General features: G+C 40.3%; 1 protein-coding gene across 1 annotated transcript in view; it reads right to left on the bottom strand.

Annotated features, from left to right (window-relative positions):
- ATXRCC1 (BRCT domain-containing DNA repair protein) overlaps positions 1–18,267 on the bottom strand; it is a 35,157-nt gene extending 16,890 nt beyond the window's left edge. The window contains exon 1 of the mRNA XM_087670469.1: positions 17,817–18,267. Coding sequence (XP_087526595.1) covers positions 17,817–18,202 — 386 coding nt within the window. The 5' untranslated portion in view covers positions 18,203–18,267. The remainder of the gene's footprint in view (positions 1–17,816) is intronic.
- Between the last annotated feature and the right edge of the window lie 3,889 nt (positions 18,268–22,156).

The following is a 22,156-nucleotide window of genomic DNA, read 5'->3' as shown; positions in this document are numbered from 1 at the left end:
CAAGACCCACACTACCACCGGTCAATCATCTTAGTCGACGTCGTCCTAAACTCCACAGGGCTTGTTTGACTGGTCTACAAAGACCCACATTGTCTCCGTAGAGACATCCGATGCAATTCTCGTCCACATCTGTGAGTTGCCTCTCGACAAGGTTACCGCAAAGGCCCACTCGTCACAACCGAGCACATCAATGCCTGTTTGGATTGTGGACAATGGAGCTACACTTCACATGACTCCTACAGCAGACATCTTCCATACCGGAGCCCTTGCAGCTAGGTGGGTCCACATATGAAACAACTCCTCGGTCAAGATCCAGGCTCAAGGTTGCATCAATTTTGCCACTGACAAGGGTCCAGATCTAGCATCACTAGACAATGTATACCATGTCCCTCAGCTTGGGGTGAAATTGTTGGTCGTTCAACATCTTTGTCGATTGGGACAAACAATTTTCTTTACAGCAACCATAGTCGAGGTCCTTGACTCTCAGATTGGTTTAGTGATTGCTTGCGGTGAGGCACAACCTAATGGCCTATACCACATGGCCCATTTTCTTACCAAGCCAATAACCGAGGGTTCCATATTCCACAGCTTCTAGACATTAGCCACATCTCGAGAGCCTACGAACAATGAGCGTCTTTGGCATTTCCGCCTAGGGCATCTTGGCTATGACTCTCTTTGTGAGTTGTCTCGTTGTGAGATGGTTGAGGGCCTTCCTCGCCTGAAGCTAGCTCAAGATGTCTATAAAGCATATCAGCTCGAGAAGCAACACCATACCCCATTTCCTTAGTAATCTATACATAGAGCTGAGGCGTGTGGGCCCATATCCACTGTTGCCTTGAACGGTGAGCTATACTTCTTTTTAATAGTGGATGATCATTCAAGATACATGTGGAAGTACTTCCTCAAGTATAAGTCCGATGCTTTCACACATTTCTCTGCTTGGGTGCTACTCATTTATAACCAGACAAGTCATCATGTTGATTACATGAGGACTGATAGCAGTGGTGAGTTTATCTACCACGAGTTTTTCAAGTTTCTATAGCAATATGGCATCTCTTGCCAGCTCACCTCTACCAACTCCCCTCTTAGAATGGAGTCGTAAAGTATCGAAATCGAACAGTCATGGAAATGGCATGCTCTATGCTATTCGCAACAGAGCTCCCTGAGTGCCTTTGGGTTGAGGTTGCTAACACTGCAGTATACATCCTCAGCCAGTGCCCGACTATGGCTCTTCCTCAGAAGACCCTGTGCGAGGCATTCTTTGGTTCTCGACCTGTCATATCCCACTTCAAAGTCTTTGGATATCATACATACACACACACACTTGATGATAAAATAGGGAAACTTCTTTGGTTAATTCATACTAGTCCGACTTAGTTTACTCAGTCAGCATTCTCAATTAGTATTTCACAGTACCTAGGATGTCACATTGGATTGCATGTCTTCGTGTATTGCGTTATTTACGGTGTACTTATTCTTATGGCCTCACTTAGGGTTCTGGTTTATGTTTGCAAAGGTACAATGATTCTGATTGGGCAAGAGATCCTGACACCCAACATTCCCACGGCAACTACCTCTTCACCTTAGGAATGGTTCCCATTTCTTGGTCCAGACATAAGCAAGAGACGGAGGCAGCTTCCACGGGCTGAGGCCGAGTATAGGACTCTCTTCGATGGCACCACCAAGATCTAAGGAGCTTACTGGCGGCGCTTCACTTCCCTTGTGACTCTCCGATCGTTATCTACTGCGACAACCAGAGTGCCATTGCCTTTGGGAGCAATCCGATCATCATACCACAGACGCGACATGTGGGAGTCCACTTCCACTTTTCCAAAGAGCAGGTTGAGCTAGGTACTATCCACCTAGAGTTTGTGCCTTCATTAAACAATTTTACAGACAGTTTGCCCAAAATGGTCAACCGACCGGTTCTTCAATACCTTCTCCCCAAGATCGGCTTGGGTGCACCTTCTCCTACTTCTTCAGATTAACGGGGAGAGGGTGTTTCCCTCTTGCTTTCCCTTCCAGTTTGAGAGGGGACGGCTACTTCTCTTGATAGCGAGAGAGATGATGCTTACAATTTTTAGACATTTATTCTTTTGTATTGTACTTATGGACATTTGTAGCTTCATCTGCCCTATCAGGATGACATAATTGTAAAAGGGCACTTGGACAAGTGAACAATTTTCCTGCGAGGGTATTATCCAAGTGGCACCATTGCATTGCATTTTAGGTGAGCATGACATATTGCATCTCCCTTTGCATTACCCCATGCATTGGCATTTTGCCCATGTAAACATGCATCTGTGTGCATTTATCCCTTTTTCGTCTTTTGGAGTGGTCAACTTTGGATCCACTATATTTGTGGCATTGCACACGGCAGTCTCCAAGGTAGTGAAGGGGAGAGAGTGCGCAATGGAGTGCAAGATAGAGACGCGAGCAGCAAAGTTGAGAGTTAGAGAGAGTGAATGCAAAGATAGGTGTACTGGATTGTGATGGTGCACAAAGAATGAAAGAATATATTTATATGTTAGGGTACAATAAGGGTGTGTTCACAAAGATTGTGATGGTACACAAAAAATGAAAGAATAAAAGAATGTATTTATATGTCAGGGTACAATAAGGGTATGTTCACACCCGTATGACTACATACACGGAGACGAAGAGACTTTATACCCAACAACCTCCACTTAAAGGCCTGAAGTGGTCCCTTTAAGCTACCAACTCCCACTAAACAAATGCAATGCTCATGTTGAGCCTTTGCAAGACACTTAGTGAGAACATCTACAGGGTTATCTTGGGTTTTGACCTTAGTCAATGTGACAAGATCATCATCCAAGACTTGTCAAATGAAGTGGTACTAAACATCTATGTGTTTGGTACGTGCATGAAACATGGCATTCTTAGCCAGACATACTGCACTCTGGCTATCACAACCAAGCACTGGAGTACATGAAGAAAAACCAAAATCCTTGACCAGATGGCCAAGCCAAATAGCTTCCTTAGAAGTTTCTGTGGCTGAAATATATTCAGTTTCTGTAGTACTCAGTGCCACAATTTTCTACAATCTTAAACACCAAGAGATATAGCCCCACCAGCCAAAGTAAAAGTATACCCACTGGTAGATTTCCTAGTGTCAAGATCTCCTGGCATGTCCGAATCACAAAATCCCTACAACTCTAGTGTACCCTTTCCATAGCATATACACTTTTCTTATGTACCTTTCAAGTATCTGAAGATCAATTTCACTGCTTCCCAGTGTGGCTTGCCAAGGTTAGACATGAATCTACTAACAACTCCCACTGTATGAGCAATGTCAAGGCGAATCGCAACTATGGTATACATCAAAGATCCACGAGCTGATGCATAAGGTATACCCTTCATGGCACTAGCAACTGCATCATCCTTAGGGCAATCAGCTTTGCTAAGCTTTGTACATGGCGGTAAAGACACACCAAAAGGCTTAGCATCAACCATATTAAACCTGTCAAGTACTTTGCTGATGTACTTGTCCTATGAGAGAAACAACAAACACTGCCCTCTATCTCTTTCAATGCGCATGCCCAAAATGTGTTCAGTAGTCCCCAAATCTTTCATGGAGAAGACTGAACTCAGCTTTAAGAGCATTCAAAGCTCTCTTATGCTGTCCTGCAATCAACATGTCATCCACATATAAAACCAGCACAATAAGACTTCCATCATCAGCCTTTTTAGTGTATAAGCAGTGATTTGCATGATTGCGTTTAAATCCATGGTTGAGCATAAAGGTATCAAATTTTTTGTACCATTGTCTAGGGACTTGTTTCAGCCCATATAAGCTGCGTTTCAGCTTACAAACCAAATGCTCTTTTCCTGGAATAGCAAATCCTTCTAGCTGCTTCATGTATAGCTCTTCATCCAAGTCACCATGAAAAAAAGCAGTCTTCACATCCATTTGATCCAACTCTAAATCCAAGGATGCAATGAGAGCAAACAAAACACGGAGCGTAGTCATTTTCACCACTGGTGAAAAGACCTCCTAGAAGTCTATGCCTTCCTTCTGTGTATAGCCGTTAGCAACCAGCCGTGCCTTGTACTTGGGCTTCCCATCAATACATTTCACTTTGTAAACCCATTCATTAGGAATAGCTTTCCTATCCTTGGGCAAAGGTACAAGCTCCCATGTGTTATTTGCATATAGAGACTTCATCTCTTCCTACATAGCAAGCTCCCACTTTCTCTTGTTTTCACATGACTGTGTCTCTTTAAATGTCTGAACCTTTGTGGCTGCCTTCTGACACGTGTAGACCTTCTTACCCAATGATATGTATTATCAAGCAGTGAGCCTACATCCTGAGGAATGTGCACACCATCACCAGGTGGCTGATTTTCATCATTTTCTTGCTGCTATAATCTATTTTCAGCATGTTCTTCTTGCTGTCCTATTTCATCATGTGCATCTACATGTTGTCCATGATCTTCTGGCTCTAGCACAATAGGTTGCTGCTCATTTTCAGTATCAAAAAGGATAGAACTTTCAGCTAATGGCTACTGAATGGCTGGCTGTTCATGCTGAAATTTGACCTTCTTTTTGTCGAGATCACCATGTGTAGCATTTTTCAGTAACTTTGCCTCATTAAATACTATGTCTCGGCTGCGTACTATCTTCCTACCCTAAGGAAGCCAAACTCTATAACCCATCTCTCCCTCATCTTCATATCCCATGAAGATGCTCTTGATGGATTTCATGTCTAGTTTGGTCCTCTGTTCTACAGGTACATGCATAAAGGCATCACAACCAAAGCCACGCAAATGGTCATATGAAGCAAGTTTGCCAAACCAAACCTCTTCAAGAATGCCACTTTCTAATGCACGATTGGAAGAGCCATTGCATACATGAACTGCAATTTTAAGAGCCTCTCTCCAAAACTGCTACAGGAGATTAGTTGTGGACAGCATGCATCTGACTCACTCACAAAGTGTGCGATTATATCTTTCAACCACGCCATTTGATGCAAGATTATAAGGGGCTGTCAACTCCCTCTTAATGCCATGCATCTCACAAAACTTGTTAAATTCATTTGAGACATACTCACCCCCATTATCTGTTCTTATGGCTTTCAACTTAAGCCCTTTCTGTGTGGTAACAAAAGCATGAAACTTTTTAAAAGCATCTAACACTTCCTTTTTGCTCTTAAGTACATACACCCATGACTTTCTACTAAAATCATCAATGAAAGTAACAAAGTACCATGCACCCCCATACGAATTGACAGGCATAGTGCACACATCAGAGTGTACTAAGTCAAGAGCATTAGACTTCTTAGCGACACCAGAGTGATAAGGAGACTTCACATGTTTTCCATATAAGCAATCATTACAAAATTCAAGACCAGAGCCTTTTACATCAAATCTCCCTAAAGAGGAGAGAACCTGAAGGCCTTTCTAGCTCATATGACCAAGTCTTTTGTGCCAAAGCTTCATCTGTGAATGGACTTCAGCTATAGCCAAGAACTTGCCAGGTAATGCTTTACAATGCAAGTAATATAAAGTCCCCTTTTTGCTTAGCAATCAGCATAGAGCCCTTGTGGACCTTCCAAGATCCACCACCAAAGGTAGGAAAATACCCTCTAGCATCAAGCTGCCCAACTGATAGTAAACTTTTCTTTATGCCAGGTACAAATTTGACATCCTGCAAAATCAGCTCTTGGCCATTTTCAAGGGCCAAGTGAATGATGCCAACACCCTCTATCTCACATGCATAGTTACTTCCCAAGTAAACCTTACCTAGGCAACTTACAGTGTATTCAGAAAATGACTCCAAAGAGAGGATAACATGAAAAGAAGCACCGCTGTCCACTATCCATGATTGTGACAGCCCATCATGAGCTAAAAGTAAGGCATCGATTACATCCTTTTTGGTGATGTGCATATCACCTACTGCTGCCATAACGTTTACATCAGTGCATGAGGCTGCAACAAGTACCTCTTCAGTATCAGGAAGCTCTTCAATAACCACACTAGATGCAACATTTGCCTTTGCAACTTCTTTTGAGGAAGAGTTGTCATCATCCTTCTTTTTTTTACCTTGATGTTTCTTTCTTTCTTGCTCTTTCTTGAAGTACCAGCAATCGGGCTTTTTACGCCCTTTACGCCCACACTGATAGCATGTGACATCATGTTGTTTCCCCTTGCTTTTGCCTTTACTAATTGTATTGCCCCTCTTTTTAGACCTTCCTCTTACATGGTAAGCTGAGCCACTGCTTTCACCACTAGAATTTTTTCTAATTTCTTCATTAAGAATTGAACCTCTAACACCATCAAAAGTCAAAGTGAGGTTGTTGCTAAGTGACACAACCAAAGATTCCCAGCTGTAAGCCAAAGTCATCAATAAGAAAATAGCTTTCAATTTATCATCGAAAGCCGCCAAACCAGAGTCCTGCAACACACTCAAAACCCCTGTGAAAGCACTCAAATGCTTAGATGTTGGCTTAGACTCATCCAGCTTCACAAGTTTACACATAAGATGCACTTGATTCACAAGAGTTGTATTTTCATAAGTGTCCTTAAGCGTTTTCCATATAGCATAACCTATAGCAAGACGCTTGATGTATGTAAGTACATCATCAAACACTGTCATCTTAATGTATGCAATGGACTTCTCCTTAAGTCTAGCCTAATCCACATCTGCCATAGCTATAGGCTTAGTCTCCAACAAAGCATCTTCACAATCCTTGAGAAACAAAATGCCTTACATCCTATCCTTCCACAAGTCAAAGCCAATGCCATCATACCTCTTGATTTCAAAGAGGGATTTAGTGTCACTGCTGCTAGAAGCATTTGCAGCCATTTTTCAGCAATACACCAAAAATTCAATGCTGCAATTTATGACAGCAAAAATGAGATGAATATTCAGCTGATTTCAGCCCAAATTTTCAGCAAATAATAGCAAGATTCAGTCCAAGTACATCTACAGCAGTAGAACGAATGACTTTCAACAATACGACTGCAATTTCAGCATACATTAAATGCATACATCACAGCCAGATAACTCCCACTTTAGCAATATCACCAAAAATACATCTGCAACAATCCCAAATCTACAAATGATCACTAAGACTGCTGCAACATGAATAATCAGCAATACATCAAATCAATGGGAGCTGCCCAATATGTGTACTGCATACATATGTGCTCGTATCAACTTCTAATACACAAAACACCAAGAAATCTCTGCAATTTCTCCAGAATCGCACAAGTGGGAGATAAAAATGCTCAAATCACTCTGCTTATGGCAATAAGATTGCTTCAGCAATATTCCCAAAGTGCATTTCACGCATCAACTTTGCCAAAATCCACAGATTTCAGCAAAAGCCCCAAAAATTTCACTATCAAATCTGCCCCAATTGCATTAATACATGTTCCCAAGAGCATAAAACGGGCAAATTTAGTAAAATTTCACAAAATTTTGCAAAAGCCCCAAAATTTCCGGGTCCAAGTGTACACGAATGTCAGCCAATCTAACTCAGCTGAACAAAAATTCACCAATACAACAAAAGCCCTAAATTTTATGGGTCCAATGTTGAGAAACTTTACTCAAATGAGCAAAATTTCACTAAATTTGACGAAATCCCCAATTTAAACGTGCATAATGTCTGCAATTTCTGACACAAATGCCTCAATTATGCATGAACAACAGTAAAACTAGAAAAGCCCCAACTTTCTGGGCATAAATCTGCACAAATCTGAGCATTGTGCTTGCGCGCGCGAACCCTTGTCAATGAGCAAGGGGCCTACTTGCAAAAATTAATGAAGAATTGACGAAAATTGCTGATAACGTGGTGAAACACCAACCGCCTGTCCCGCCTACTTGTTGCCTAACGATTTTGCATGTGTGTGTCCTCGTGAGCTATCGCCTACTATTCGTGATTGCGCCTGCTGTCGCTGACCTGCTAGAAGTGGCAAAACTGTTGCGCTGACCAGAATCAGCTGTCGCCTGCAAAAATGAGAATGCACATGCTGCCGCCTAGCTGGGAACTGTCGATAGTCTATCCTGGCAACACACGTGTCAAAACAGTGACGACCTAACCTATATTGGCCTGCAAAGGCTGTGCGTGACCTGTCTGGTAACAATCTGAGCAAAAATAAGCATGAAACATTGTCGCCTGCTTGTTGATTTCTCGCAAGCGAAGAGCTGGCGATGTCTCACACCCTTTGTAGACTTAGTAAGCCACTGGGCAGCTAATGCACACCCTTTGTCCAATGCCCTGACCGCTTTGGAATGGATTCCTTGGGGTAAAAGATAAAGAAAAAAAAAGGGGACTTGGCTGGCCTACTTCTCGTGGCACCATTGTTGGATCTAAGGGGGGTGTTGAGCTAAAAATGCATTAGCTTCAATTAAACAGTCCCAAAACATGCTTAATTAAGAAAGAAACCTTGTTTATTTAAAAAGAAATGCGCTTCTAGAGAGTGTTTATATCCCATAAGCACAAACCCACTTGGAAGGGCCCAAACTTTCTATAAATAGGTATGCTACCCTCCATTCAGCCTTAATCTCGTTTTTTCAAATTTCAGGTATTTCAGCTTGCTGTCCACACCCCAGATGCGGAGGACATCAAGGTCCAAACTGGCCATTGCTGTCCACAACAGTCTGGCACTTGTTTCCAGCCTACCACACACTATTTGGAGCTGATTTCAGCATGCTGACTGCTGTTGCTGGTTTTTCCTGCGTTTTTAGTCTCTCTCTCCTGCAGCCTGCATTTGATGTTTTCTCTCTCCTGCAGCCAACGTTTTTAGTCTTTCTCTCGTGCATTGTCGTCTGCATCAGATCCAGCCTTCCTTGGTTACATTTGTTGGTGTTCGATATCTGGAGACTACCTTGCTACAATTCAGGATCCGTTCAAAGTATGACACACTCTCTAGCTCATTACCCCTACCCTGATCCTTGAGATACAAGAGTTCAAGGTACAATATTCATTCACTGCATAGTGTGTTTGTTGCATGAGCGTTGTATATTCAATAGTTATATCAATTCATTCATTCTCTGTGTTCATTGTCTCTAAGTTACCCTAACCCTAACTATATTCTTCTATCAGTCTGTACTTTGTCGTACGGCATTGTGTTTCTGTGTTAAGGTATTCTCTCTCTCTCTCTCTCTCTCTCTCTCTCTCTCTCTCTCTCTCTTACACACAAAAAATACGTATGTGTATGTGTAGTACATACATACATACATACATACCTGCCCCCGGCCCCCTCTCCACACACAAAGTACATGTGTATATATGTGTAGTACACAAACACACACACACTCACTCACTTAAAGCTCACTATCCTATCCACACTCTTGCCACCAACTCCCACCTATCTCTACATATCGATACTTATATTTGTTTTGCATTTTTCCATATACTAAGGACAAACCACTTATGGACAGCACATAACTTTGAAACTATTACCCCAAACTTTGGGACAGTTAAACCTTTGAATCAAGGTTTTGCTTCAATATACAATATGAAAAGAGTGAAAATTGAACAATTGATTACAAGTTGCATGAACAAGGCAAAAAAAACAATATATAGCACCCTTAATATGGTGAATAGGTAGCTTATAGAGTGAATTTAACAGCCTGAGATAAACGAGTCTCAATCATAATAAAAGTTGCAACCCAAGATTAGCAAATAGCAATCTTGAAGAACGTGTTGAAGAAGGTGCAGACCAATCCCACATTGGAAGAGGGAGGAAAAGGGAGAATATAGCCAGACGGTGTCAATAAAGAACTCACAAGGATCAAGGAAGAATCTAGTCTTTACTTCGTCTTACATAGCTTTGACACATGCAATCCGCCCTTCTAGAGGCTCATCTCGTGGGGATTGCTCTATATAAGCTCCCTCTAGAGTTTGATGCAATTGCCAATGCTTTATGGGCCCAGACATCATTGACGCTAGTGAGCTTTGCTCATATGTCCTCTATGCTTCTTGAGCATGAGGTATCCTTGAGGCTACAAGGGAGACTTCCTTGACATGGTAACCATGATGAGGCATTTGCAGCTTCAAAGAGAGGTAGTGAGAAGAAGACCAAGGCTCAGTGCTGCTATTATGGGAAAAAGGGATACTTATATAAGGATTGCAAGGAGTTAGCGGCCTTGAGGAAGAAGAAAAAGAAGCCAAAGAATCGCAATATGAGCTTGTCCAATGAGTTGTCCTCCAACTCCAACTACTCCCACTACGGTTCACATTCTTTGGCCAAGGTGAATACTAAGGCTCGAAAGGGATCTTTTTCTACCAAGAAGGATGTTAACCTACCATATTTTATCAATCCGACATCTCCTAGTTGCAAGCTCTGTTAACATCTTATGGAGACATTGGAGCTCCGACTATTCTAGAGCATTCTGTTAATCTACAATGATAGCATTTTCTAGGATCAAGACAGAGTACTATGCAGACCAAGTGCAAAAAGAAGAGTGAGTTGAAGGAGTGAGTGCACAACACAATCAATATTTGGTATAATGACGGGCGTACCACTTTAGGTTTAGATAATGTAAGTACAAGAGTGTAAGGGTGCTGATAGATGGTGGAGCGTCAGAAAACTCCCAACGATGGAAAGCACGAGTGTGTTTATCCTCCCAGCCACGCCTAGATAAGTGCTGGCCCTCAAAGCTAATCTCTTTGCCAGCCGTCAACTTCCTGGAGTCCTACTATTCCTGGACTCCCTTACTCTCTAGGCTCCCCTTAACTCCGTTCGGGCACCCAAGAGCCCGGACAGTCATTCTCGTGCATGTTCCCCTAAATTTACCTTAATGTGACATTAAATATCCCTTTTAATGTCACATTCCATACTTATGACCTTAATGTGACATTAAATATCACTTTTAATGTCACATTTCCTTCCCCTTAAGAATCGGTTTCGTCCTCGAAAACGATATTTGGAAGGTCTAACTGTAAATCGGGAAACCTTTTCTTTAAAGTACTTACTCGCTCCCATGTTGAGCTTTCTTCTGAACAATCTTTCCACTTAACCAAACATTCTTGATAAATAGTATTCCTCGTTCGTCTATTACGAACATTTAATATTTTTTCTGGTTCATGTGGATTAGATTGGTCATAGAATAACTCCTCAATATCATCATTTAAGATTAGATTGTCCAAATCACCCAGCTTCTTCCTTAGTTTGCTTACATGAAAAACTGGATGTATTTTACTACCAATAGGTAGTTGGAGCTTGTAAGCCAATTCTCCCACCCTTTTAAGTATTATGAAAGGACCACAATACCTTGGTGAAAGTTTTGGACAATGTCCCTTTTTCATAGTTTTAGTTTGTTCAGGCACCTTAAGATAGACCAATTCTCCTTCTTCAAAGGAGATGTCTCTTCGGTGAGGATCTGCATATGCTCTAGCTCGATTTTGAGCTTTTTAAATATTTTCTTGAGCAAATTTTAACATACTATTCATATCCTCCAAAAAGTCTTTAGCTGCCTGAACCTTTTCCTTATGCAGTCCTACTGCAAAAGGAGCTCTGGGCTGAAACCCATACATCAACATAAATGGACTATATCCAGTGGAAGAGTGTTTGACACTGTTATATGCAAACTCTGCTATCGGTAAATACTCTTCCCAATTAGTTTGCCTTTTACTTACATATGCTCTAAGCATATCTTCAAGAATTTGGTTAACCCTTTCAGTTTGCCCATCTGTTTGCGGGTGATCCGCCGTACTCATGCTAAGTTTAGTATCCAATTTCCTAAATACCGCACGCCAAAAATGGCTATCAAATTTTCTATCCCGATCAGAAACTATATTTGCCGGAAGGCCATACAATCGGTATATGTTCTCTACGAACAATCTAGCCAATTCTGGTGTTTTAACATCAGTTGAAGTTGGAATAAACCTAGCCATTTTGGTTAACCTATCCATAATTACCCACACAGAGTCGTGCCCCCTCTGTGTTCTAGGTAGAGCAACAATAAAGTCCATGGAGATACTCTCCCATTTTCCCGAAGGAATTTCTAATGGATGGAGAAGTCCTCCTATTTTTAATTTTTCAGCTTTATTAACCTGGCATTTATTACATTTGACCACATAGTCAAGGACGTCCTTATTCATTCCAGGCCAATAGAACTGCCTTTTAATAAGACTATAAGTCTTATTAACTCCTGGATGTCCCACATTAGGGGTATCATGACACTCAAAGAGTATCTGGCGCCTTATTTCTATATCTTTTGGGACACATACCCTACCCTTGTAGAGTAAATAACCATTATCAATGGTAAAATTCTTCCACTTGAATCCAGTTTGAGCAACCCCTGATGCTCCATTTCCTAGTTGAACATCCTCAGATATTCCTTCCTCAGTAGAAGCACTTTCATTTGGATCCCCATTTTTTATTGCTTCCCATATGTTGGAATATGCCGGATCAACCTAGCATTTCCCTTTTAAAGATTCAAGCAAGTTGGAAGTGAACTGAGTAAAACTCAATTCATTAATGATGGGCATTCTGCTGAGTGCATCAGCTACTATATTATACTTTCCTTTTCTATATCTTATCTCATAGTCGAACTCTTGGAGGAGTTCGGCCCATCTGGCTTTACGCCCATGTAAATCTGGTTGATCATTAAGCCACTTAATGCTTTCATGATCCGATAAAATCAAAAGTTCGGCACCATACAAATTGTGCCTCCATTTCTTCATTGCATGTACTATTGCATACAGCTCCCTCTCATAAACAGAATAATTCTGTTTTGCACGATCTAATTTCTTGCTTTCAAAAGCAACTGGTCGACCTTCTTGTAATAAGACCGCGCCTATTGCCTTATCACTGGCATCAGCTTCAATCACAAATGGTTTATTGGGATCCACTATTAATAATACTGGAGCTGTAGCAATAGCTACCTTAAGTTTTTGAAAACTTTCATTTTGGTCTGTTCCCCAATTAAAACTTTTCCCTTTCCCTTTAAGTTGGTCTGTCATTGGAACAGCTATTTTGGCATAATCTCGAATGAATCTACGATAAAATCCAAATAAACCTAGGAAGATCTACAGCTCTTCCAGGTTCCGTCGAGGTGGCCATTCAATAATTGCCCTTACTTTTTCTGGATCCATGTTGATTCCCTCTTTCGAGATTATATGCCCTAAATATTTGACCTCTTGTGCAAAGAATTCACATTTAGTTTTCTTTGCATAAAGGGAATGTGTTCTTAACAGTTGGAATACTAATTGTAAGTGTTCCAAATGTGCTTCTCTTGATTTACTAAAGATCAAGATATCATCCAAGAAGACTACTACAAATTGTCCTAGATAGAGCCGTAAAACACTATTCATCAGCTTCATAAAGGTAGCTGGTGCATTAGTGAGGCCAAAAGGCATCACCAAAAAATCATAATGCCCGTATCTAGTACGAAATGCGGTCTTGGAAACATCTTGTGCCTTAATTCTTATTTGGTGATAACCTGATCTTAAGTCTATCTTTGTGAAGAATTTTGCCCCTTGCAATTGATCAAAAAGATCTTCCATTCTGGGCATAGGAAATTTATTCTTCACCGTTATTTTATTAAGTGCTCTATAGTCAACACAAAGTCGCATAGAACCATCTTTTTTCTTTACCAATAAATTTGGTGAAGCCCAAGGTGAATTACTGGGTTGAATAAAACCTTTATCCAGGTAATCCTTAATTTGTCTTTCAACTTCTTGATGCTGTGTTTCACTTAACCTATACGGTGGTTTTGAAATTGGGTGTGTATCCTTATTTATATCAATTGGGTGATTTATTTCACCCCTATCAGGTGGAAGGCCACTTGGTAAATCAGAAGGAAACACATCTTTAAAATCATCTAACAAACTGTTCAATTCATTATTAACATTCAATTCGCAAACATAAGAAAATTGTTGCTTTATATTACAGAAAGTAAAAGTATTCTGTACAGGAAGAGACCATAGCATATATACCTCACAAACTTCCTTCTTTATCAGCTTCTGAACTTCAGTAGAACACAGCAAAGGATTATCAGATACTTCATGTTCACCTTGAATGACAAAAATCTTACCATCCCTTTCAAATTCCAGTGTATTATGGTGATAGCTACGTTTTAAGGATGGTTCCAATCCCCATAGCCACTCCCTCCCTAGAGCAATATCAGCTCTTTCCATGTTCATTATTTGGAAATCAAGCGTATCTTTATATCCTTGAATCTCGATTTCCAAATTGGATACCATTGTATCCCATATTTTATTGTCTTGGCCTTGCATCATACGAACAACATATTGATGCTCACTGTTTTGTTGGGGAAGTTTCAATTTTTTGACAAGTGCATAATTTATAAAATTATGTGTGGCAGAGTCATCAATCATGACTCTAACCCGTTTCCCAGCTATCAATCCATGTACTCTAAGTAAATCATGTGGCCCAAAAGTAGGCTGCCACATAGAAGTTGACATACAATACTTATGTTGTATATCCATGTGCAAGACCTCTAAAGATTTATACTTTTCATGGCCCTTTAATTCTAAGGTCTGCACTACATGGATTTGTTTTTCTTTTTCCTTGCCCTTGTCCTTTCCCTTGTCTTTATCTTCCCCCTTTTTCTTTTGAGGGCAATTCCAAGCAGCATGGTTAGGGGATAGGCAATTAAAACACAATTTTTCTTTTTTGGCCTTATCAAAGTCATCAGGACTTAACTTTGGCCTCATATATGGTTTCTTTTCAAAAGGTTGTTTTCTACCCTTGAAAAATGGCATTTTTCTTTTAAATTTGCCCACAAATTTTGAGGTTTCCAATTCTTTAGACTTGGGCTCCATGTCAGTGAGACTGGTGAGTATACCTGAACGCGTACTATCTTCATAAATTAATGCAAATTTAATTGCCTCTTCAAGCGTCTTAGGTAAACTCCGTTTTACTTCCTTTTTACAGGCTTTATCCAGTCCCCTAATGAATCCTCTTGTTTTTTGGAATTCATCAATTCCTTCCAGTTTGAGGATTACCTCACGATATTCCTCCAGATATGTCAGTAGGGGCCGTCCCTTTTGTCTGACATAATCCCAATCTTCCCAATTTCTTTCCATTTCATTTTCAGGAAGAAATTCTTTTAAAAAGACGGATTCAAATTGAGCCCAAGTTTCAGGTATTTTATTCGCCTCCTTTAAAGTTCGCCACCACTTATATGCTTTGGGCCCCAAAGTTAAACTGGCCTCCAATGCTTGGAGATGTGGTGGGATATTTTTCAATTTATGTAAATCTTCCCATTTTTGGAGGAAATTAAAGATTGTATCTTTATTTCTATCTTTTTCCTCCCCGTAAAATTGAGGTGGTTTCATATCCTTTAAAACCGGATTATCCCTCAATTTATGATAAGTTTGGGGTTCTTTAGGATCTCGCATAGTCACATCTAAATCTTTCGATGAAGATGGAACATCTGAGATTTCTATCTTATTTTTATATTTTTCCAACAATAAAGTTAACTGAGATTTTATTTCAATAAGTGTTTGAGTTAAAAATTCCATTTGAACCCCCTGAGTTTGCACACGAGCAGAAAGATTATCAAATTGCTCTCGCGTGGCAAAAAATTCTTCCCATTGTTCTTCTTGTATGTCTGGTTCATGGGGATCTACCATAGGTTGATCCCCGGAACTAGAACTTTCCATTACCCTTTCTTTCCCTTTTTCTGCCATTAATACACTGGAATTGGAAAGCAAAAATAAGAAGTTTGCATACAAGTAAAGTACTTCCCTGATTTTTAATGGCAGGCTGTGACTTCAGTTGTGTATGATATTTTCTGCTTGTCTCACAGCAATCGCAGTCGTCTGATGCTGGCGGCTTCACGCCTGGTCCTCGCGGATGCTGGCGGCTCCACGCCTGGTCCTCGCGACTGCTGGCGACTCCACGCCTGGTCCTCGTGACCCACGTTTTTTTTTAAATACTTTTTTTTAATACTTTTTCCCTGCCCGTAACGAGACGAGTCACATTAATGTGACGTGACGTGGCGCTGCGCTTCCCTTCTCCCTTTTATTTTCCTTCACGGCCCGTTTTCTCACGTGACGGGACGAGGCGCTTCTGACTTTCGTTTTTTCTTCACGACACGTTTTCTTCGCCCTTACTCTCTAGGCTCCCCTTAACCCCGTTCGGGCGCCCAAGAGCCCGGACGGTCATTCTCGTGCATGTTCCCCTAAATTTACCTTAATGTGACATTAAATATCCCTTTTAATGTCACATTCCACACTTATGACCTTAATGTGACATTAAATATCACTTTTAATGTCACATTAATGTCACAGGTGCATTCATACCCGAACACTGTAGAGACATGGTGAGCCTTTATTCCCAACAACCTCCCACCTACAAGCCACGTGCCTGAAGGTAGAGAAAAGAATCAGCCAAGTCTATGTATATACAAACCTGAAATACACATATACAATCTAACCCCCATCATCTGGTAACAATGAGCAAACCGCTTTACTGGAAGACCCTTCATGAGAAGGTCTGCAAGGTTATCATCTGTATGTACCTTGACAAGCTCAATGCTCTTGCTGTCAAAAACATCACTCATAAAATGATACTTCACCTATATATGCTTTGGCTTTGCATGAAAGACAAGATTCTGTACAAGCATGATAGCACTCTAATTGTCACAATGGAGGATAGGAACCTCTGTAATACCAAGCTCTCTCACCAAACATGAAAGCCATAAAGTCTCTTTGCATGCCTCATTGATGGCAACCACATACTATGCCTTTGTAGTAGACAATGCAACACACCTTTGTAGCCTAGATATCCAAGAGACTACTCCACCTGTGAACGTGAACACATATCCTCAAGTAGACTTCCTGCAGTCAAGATGGCCAACATAGTCTGCATCCGTGAACCCAACAACAAATGACTTCTGCCTACCAAAGCAGATATACAAATCCTTTGTGCCCTTAAGGTATCTCATGGTACGCTTCACTGCTTCCCAATGCTTTTTCCAAGATATGCCATGTTAGTTTGCATTTCAATTCTAGATTGAGTTTGCAAGGATTTACAAATTTAGACTAGGCTCAAGACTAGGATACGCGAGAGTCCCACAATGGTCATATGTTCTCTCTTGGATTAGCTCCTATTTCTTTGTCCAGCCATAGGCAATCCATTGTTGCAACTTCTTCCATGAAAGTAAAGTATCGAGGTCTCTATGATGCCATGTGTGAAGCCATTTACCTTCAGCACACTTTACTCCCAAGTCCCCATCTCCCATCTTCATCAATCAAAGTGTCATTGCCATTGCAACAAACCCAATTGTATCCCCCAAGATGAGGTGTGTGAATCAACCAATTGATGTTCAAAGCACTTGCATGACAACATTACTACATGTCCTCCACCCTCAATATCGAGTATCTATTGCTGATATTTTTAATTGCCTAGTTCACCATCTATATGCATATACTCTTCTAGTGTTGATAGAACTATTTCTCTCTCTCTGTCTTTCCCTCTCTCAGCTCACTCGGATCACCTATATGATGACATGTCACCAAGATGAGAAGTCTACTTTCTATATAAGTGTTTGGAAAGTTCAATTGTGCCACAGAAGATCAAATTGTAGACTCTAGACTAGCAAAAGCTACTGGAAAGTTTAGTTGTGCCATAGAAGTTCAAAGCAAAAGCTAAAAGAGTTTCTTTTGATGATCACATCTTCCCTTTTTCTTGTTTCTGATTTTGTCTTTTCTTGAAAGGGATCTTTAAAATGTTAGCCTAAGTTAACCCTCAACTGCAAGATGACAACACATTTCTGCATCAGCATGCACGTGCGAGTTTAACATATTAAGCAGTATCAAATAACTATCGCATATCTCTCATGGAACGTCCCGAAAGAGGGGAAAGCCTACCGATGCTGGGCAGCAATCCGAGCAAGTTTGGAGTTGGACAAACTGTACAAGAAGGCACGGTTGCAATTGGATTTGCTGATCACGTCTTTGGCGCTCATCAGCTGCTGAGCGGAGAGAAGCATCTCGTAGTGGTCACCTGCGGCACCTTGCGGGGCGTCTTCCCGCAAGCCGAACACCTCCACGAGGGCAGCGCCAGCGTTGACGATCTCCATCTCGCAGAACCCCACAGGGGGCTGCGCTTCCAGGACCAGCCAGGCATCCTCTGCAGGCTCCCTCGTCTGCCAAACCCTAAACAGCTCATCCTTGAGCACGTCCGAGGCTTCGTGGACTTCCCCTTCCGATGAACAGGAATGTACCCGCCAAGCGCATCGCAGATCTTCTTCCATGACTTCTTCCTACCATGATCATGCTCGAGTTTTGACCACCTTCTAGCCGGTGCATTTTATACATAAACACACACACACATAAGCTTCCCGGTCGCTTCCTGCTGACGCTTCATGAGGTTTAATATTTTGTTTTATTTTATTTTATATATCAATATAGAATGTTTAATATAAAATGAATTGCAACTTTCCAGGAAGTAGGTCCTTGCTTGGGTTAGAAAAAGAAGTAGGGGAGAAATCAGAGTGCAGGAAAGATTGGTGTACTCTCCTTGTTGAATCCTTCTGTTCCATGCATTATGATCTATCTACTGCTAGTATCCAGTACTATTTTATGGGGAAGGTGTCATCAAACAACAAATTCAATAAATGGCTCCCTAACACTTCTCAAGCACACTATTCATGGGTCTATTATAAGTTGATTGGCAAAGGTATTTACCTGGTTAACTTGAGCTCGTAACTAGGTCCTTTCTTGCTTTGTTGGCTTTAGCGACAATCTAGTTTATTGCCTACCATAGTCGACAACCTTCTCTCTGGATGATGTTCTCCTTGTTGAGTGCCTCATGTGGGTGTCTCTTCCAAACCTACATGCCATTTTTGAAATAGAAGTCAAGACAACTATCTCAACTCTTAGCAAGGTGCTATATGTTCCCCCTCTTCCCTCTAACAAAGCGTGAATATTGTGGGATAGAACATCAAAGCCTTTGGAGGTGCCTGAGATACAAGATAACAAAGGCATTGAAATTATATGTGTAGTAAAACTTTTGCAACTTCCAAATGCTTGTTTTTACCACTACGAGTTGAGTCATTTGGCCCAATTGTGCCAAAAGAAGTTGCAAAAATGGAAGAGGAAACTCTTGCTAGAGAATAAGTGAATATGGAGAATATTAAAAATCAACCTGCAATGGGTGAAGTTGGAAAGACTAAGGATACTCCTATGCAAGCAAGAGAGCCATTCAAGGGTAGTTAGAGGAATCAAAAGGGTAAAGACCCAATGCATCATGTGAGGTACCCCTTGTTGGAACCTTTAAGGGTCTTGGCTCTAGTATTAATTGAAACTTCATGATTCCAAGAGCAATATTGTTCAATTGCCCTCCTAGAAATAGTGAAGTAGTTGGACATGGGAGTTCTGGCCTCTATGTCTAATAGGAAATGATGGACGATTATTCTAACAACAATCTAACACCTACCTAAGAAAAGGTCACTTCAGAACCAATCAAATATGAGGGTGGTTAACATCACATTTGGTTTACAGAGAGCGGGGCAGTCTCTTAAACTTCCACAACTTGAAGTACCATTACTTTACCATCCTCTATTCCCCTAAAATAGTGTTAGCCAGGTTCTATCTAATGAAAAACTTTGGAAAAATCAAAATTTAATCTCCTTATTTTACCATAAAAATTTTGTTAAAAGATACAAGGTTTTCAACATTCCCTTTTCATTAGCGATATAGATACATGTTCATGTGTAATACATCTTGCAACATAACATCAAAGATGGGCACATTACACATCTTGAGGCTTCAAAAGGCAAGTTGGAGAAGCAAAATGATAAGGGCCAAGAATATCAAGAGAAATTTCAAGCAAGGATAGCATTATGCAAAAGAATAAAGAGAATATCATCCCTATAAACTTTCAAAAAGTATTATACCACTATCAACCCTCTTTAGCCCCAACTCGGTTGGAAAACATGCCTCAAATCCACTTGATTAAGATGAAGCACAAGGTATGCTCTCACAATAGCATAGCTATGACATGAAAACTAGGAACTTTCAATTCATGAAATTAGATGCAAGCATCATTGCAACCTTGGTTGCAAGCAATGTGAAAGTTCCATTAGGAATATTGTTGAAAGGAAATGTAGTTGTCCCAAGAACCTTCAAAGGTTGGATCCAAGGAATTGAAGTAGAATAAACTAAAGCAAATCCATATTGTATAAAAAAGAATGATACCCAATCTAACTCTATCACCAACCTTAGAGAGCATTAATTATCATGTCGTCCTCCGAATGGAAGTCTTAGGTGACAATAAGAAGAGGAATCATTAGCAACTGGGGTATAGTTAGCATTGTTGATCAAGCATGCAATTCAATAGAATCATGGATAATGGGTTCAAAGCCCGTCATTGGGTGTATTAAAAGATCAACTCATTAAGATTGTTGGTGTCAAGCTTTATGTAAATCTTGTGATAATAAAAGGTGTTGACTAAGATGTATGACTTGGACATCCTTGGATGCAAAACACAAGATTTATAGAGAATTTGGGCAATGTATTGGCCTTCTTAGACAACAAAAAGGGTGCAATTAGAATAAAAATGGAGAGTTGGAAGAAAACTCCAATAGGTCTAGATGCCATATCTAGAATGCTTAGAGGAGATTCAAACTACCCTCCTATACCTAAGCCACTTAATAAGTACATCCCTTTCCCAGAGAGAAAATCCTCCCAACAATAAACCTATCACTCACAAAAAAGGGAGAATAATAAGAGGCTTATGGAAAGAACAAGTTGAAAGAAAATAAAAGAGCCGCTTGTACACTTGCTTGAACCACATATAGAGTCAATTTGCTTGTGCTCATGTGATTAAAGCCAAATCGTCAAAGTAGGCAATATAAAAAGAATTTCAAACCCCTTCTAACAAATAGAGCTTCAAAAGACAAGGTAGAGGAGCCAATTAAATGACACCTGAAAGCTCCATTGGATTTGATATATGATGCATTGAATGGAGAATTTTTGTGTGGCAAAGATCAAGAAAACAAGATCGCCATCAATTTGAATGTGAGATGCCATTGATTGAGCAAACAACACCAATTTTAAAATCACGTGGAAAAAAAAGTCTCTTATTGAGTGATTCAAAGATACAACTTAAAAATTCATGATGCGACTAATATTGTCACAAGTATTGAGCCCTTGTCACCCAATCAAAGAGCTCTATCTAGGTTGAGATGTTCACTAGCCCAACCCACAACATCACATTATTGGGCCACATTTATAGGAATAAAGTGTCACATTGCTAGGTCCCATTTTTTAATTGCCTCCTCTACCCTCATCACTCATAGTGACAATGGTGTCTGAAGGACTAAATCAAGCTTATTAATATTCAAACAAGTATTGGAAAACCCCAAGTGGAAATGGAAGAAGCTACATTAGGTACTATTTGACTACCATAATAGCCTAATAGTAAGACTTACGGGAATAGAAGACTCGGATGACAAATACAATAGTGAATTAAAAGAGGCAACATTAGAATATGAAAGTGCTAAGGACTCTTCAATAATGAGTCTATTGACCATGATTCAAATATTTGTATGATAGAACAAAAAGTTGCTGACCCTGAACCCTAAAAAGTTGAAGGTCCACTACTTAATGTTGGCATAGCTAGGTTAAATCAAAGATGGAATGGTTAGAACACCTCGAGGTCTTAGATCACGGACTCTCAAGGGTAGAATTAGACCTCATACATACCTACCATTAAAGACTTGTTAGCTAAGAGAGGAGAAAATAACTCCCAAGAAAGTCACAAGATTCAAGCTTAATGTTAGAGTGTAACACTAATTGTGATTCTTCAATTCTACAGCCTTCTAAATGGACAATGACAGAGAGATCTACTTATCCACTTGCAAAAAAAATCATTGAACAATGCTTAGAGGGATGCAAATTTAGATGTAAGAAGTTAGAAGAAGCTTAAAGATCTCTCAAATCATTTCATGAAGTTTAAGAAGGGATATTGTACCATCATAATGATTAGAGCAAATTGGAATCAAGTTCAAAATAGAATGATAGCTCTCTTGGGTAGTAAATTGGTAGAAGTAGCTTGGAAGTAGTATCCTAGAAGGAGCACACTAAAAGTAGCAGACTAGAAGTAGCAAACTAGTATCAAGTTGAAAACAAAATGGTAGCTTGCCAATTTGCCAATCTACTTTCATGTTGGTTTTAACAAGGTTGCTTAAAGTATTTCAACAAAA

The sequence above is a fragment of the Lygodium microphyllum genome, chromosome 28 (assembly GCF_053477565.2).
Source record: "Lygodium microphyllum isolate KBCC chromosome 28, Lygodium_microphyllum_v1.1.10, whole genome shotgun sequence".
In the NCBI taxonomy this organism is placed as follows: domain Eukaryota; kingdom Viridiplantae; phylum Streptophyta; class Polypodiopsida; order Schizaeales; family Lygodiaceae; genus Lygodium; species Lygodium microphyllum.
This window is presented reverse-complemented; position numbering and strand designations above follow the sequence as displayed.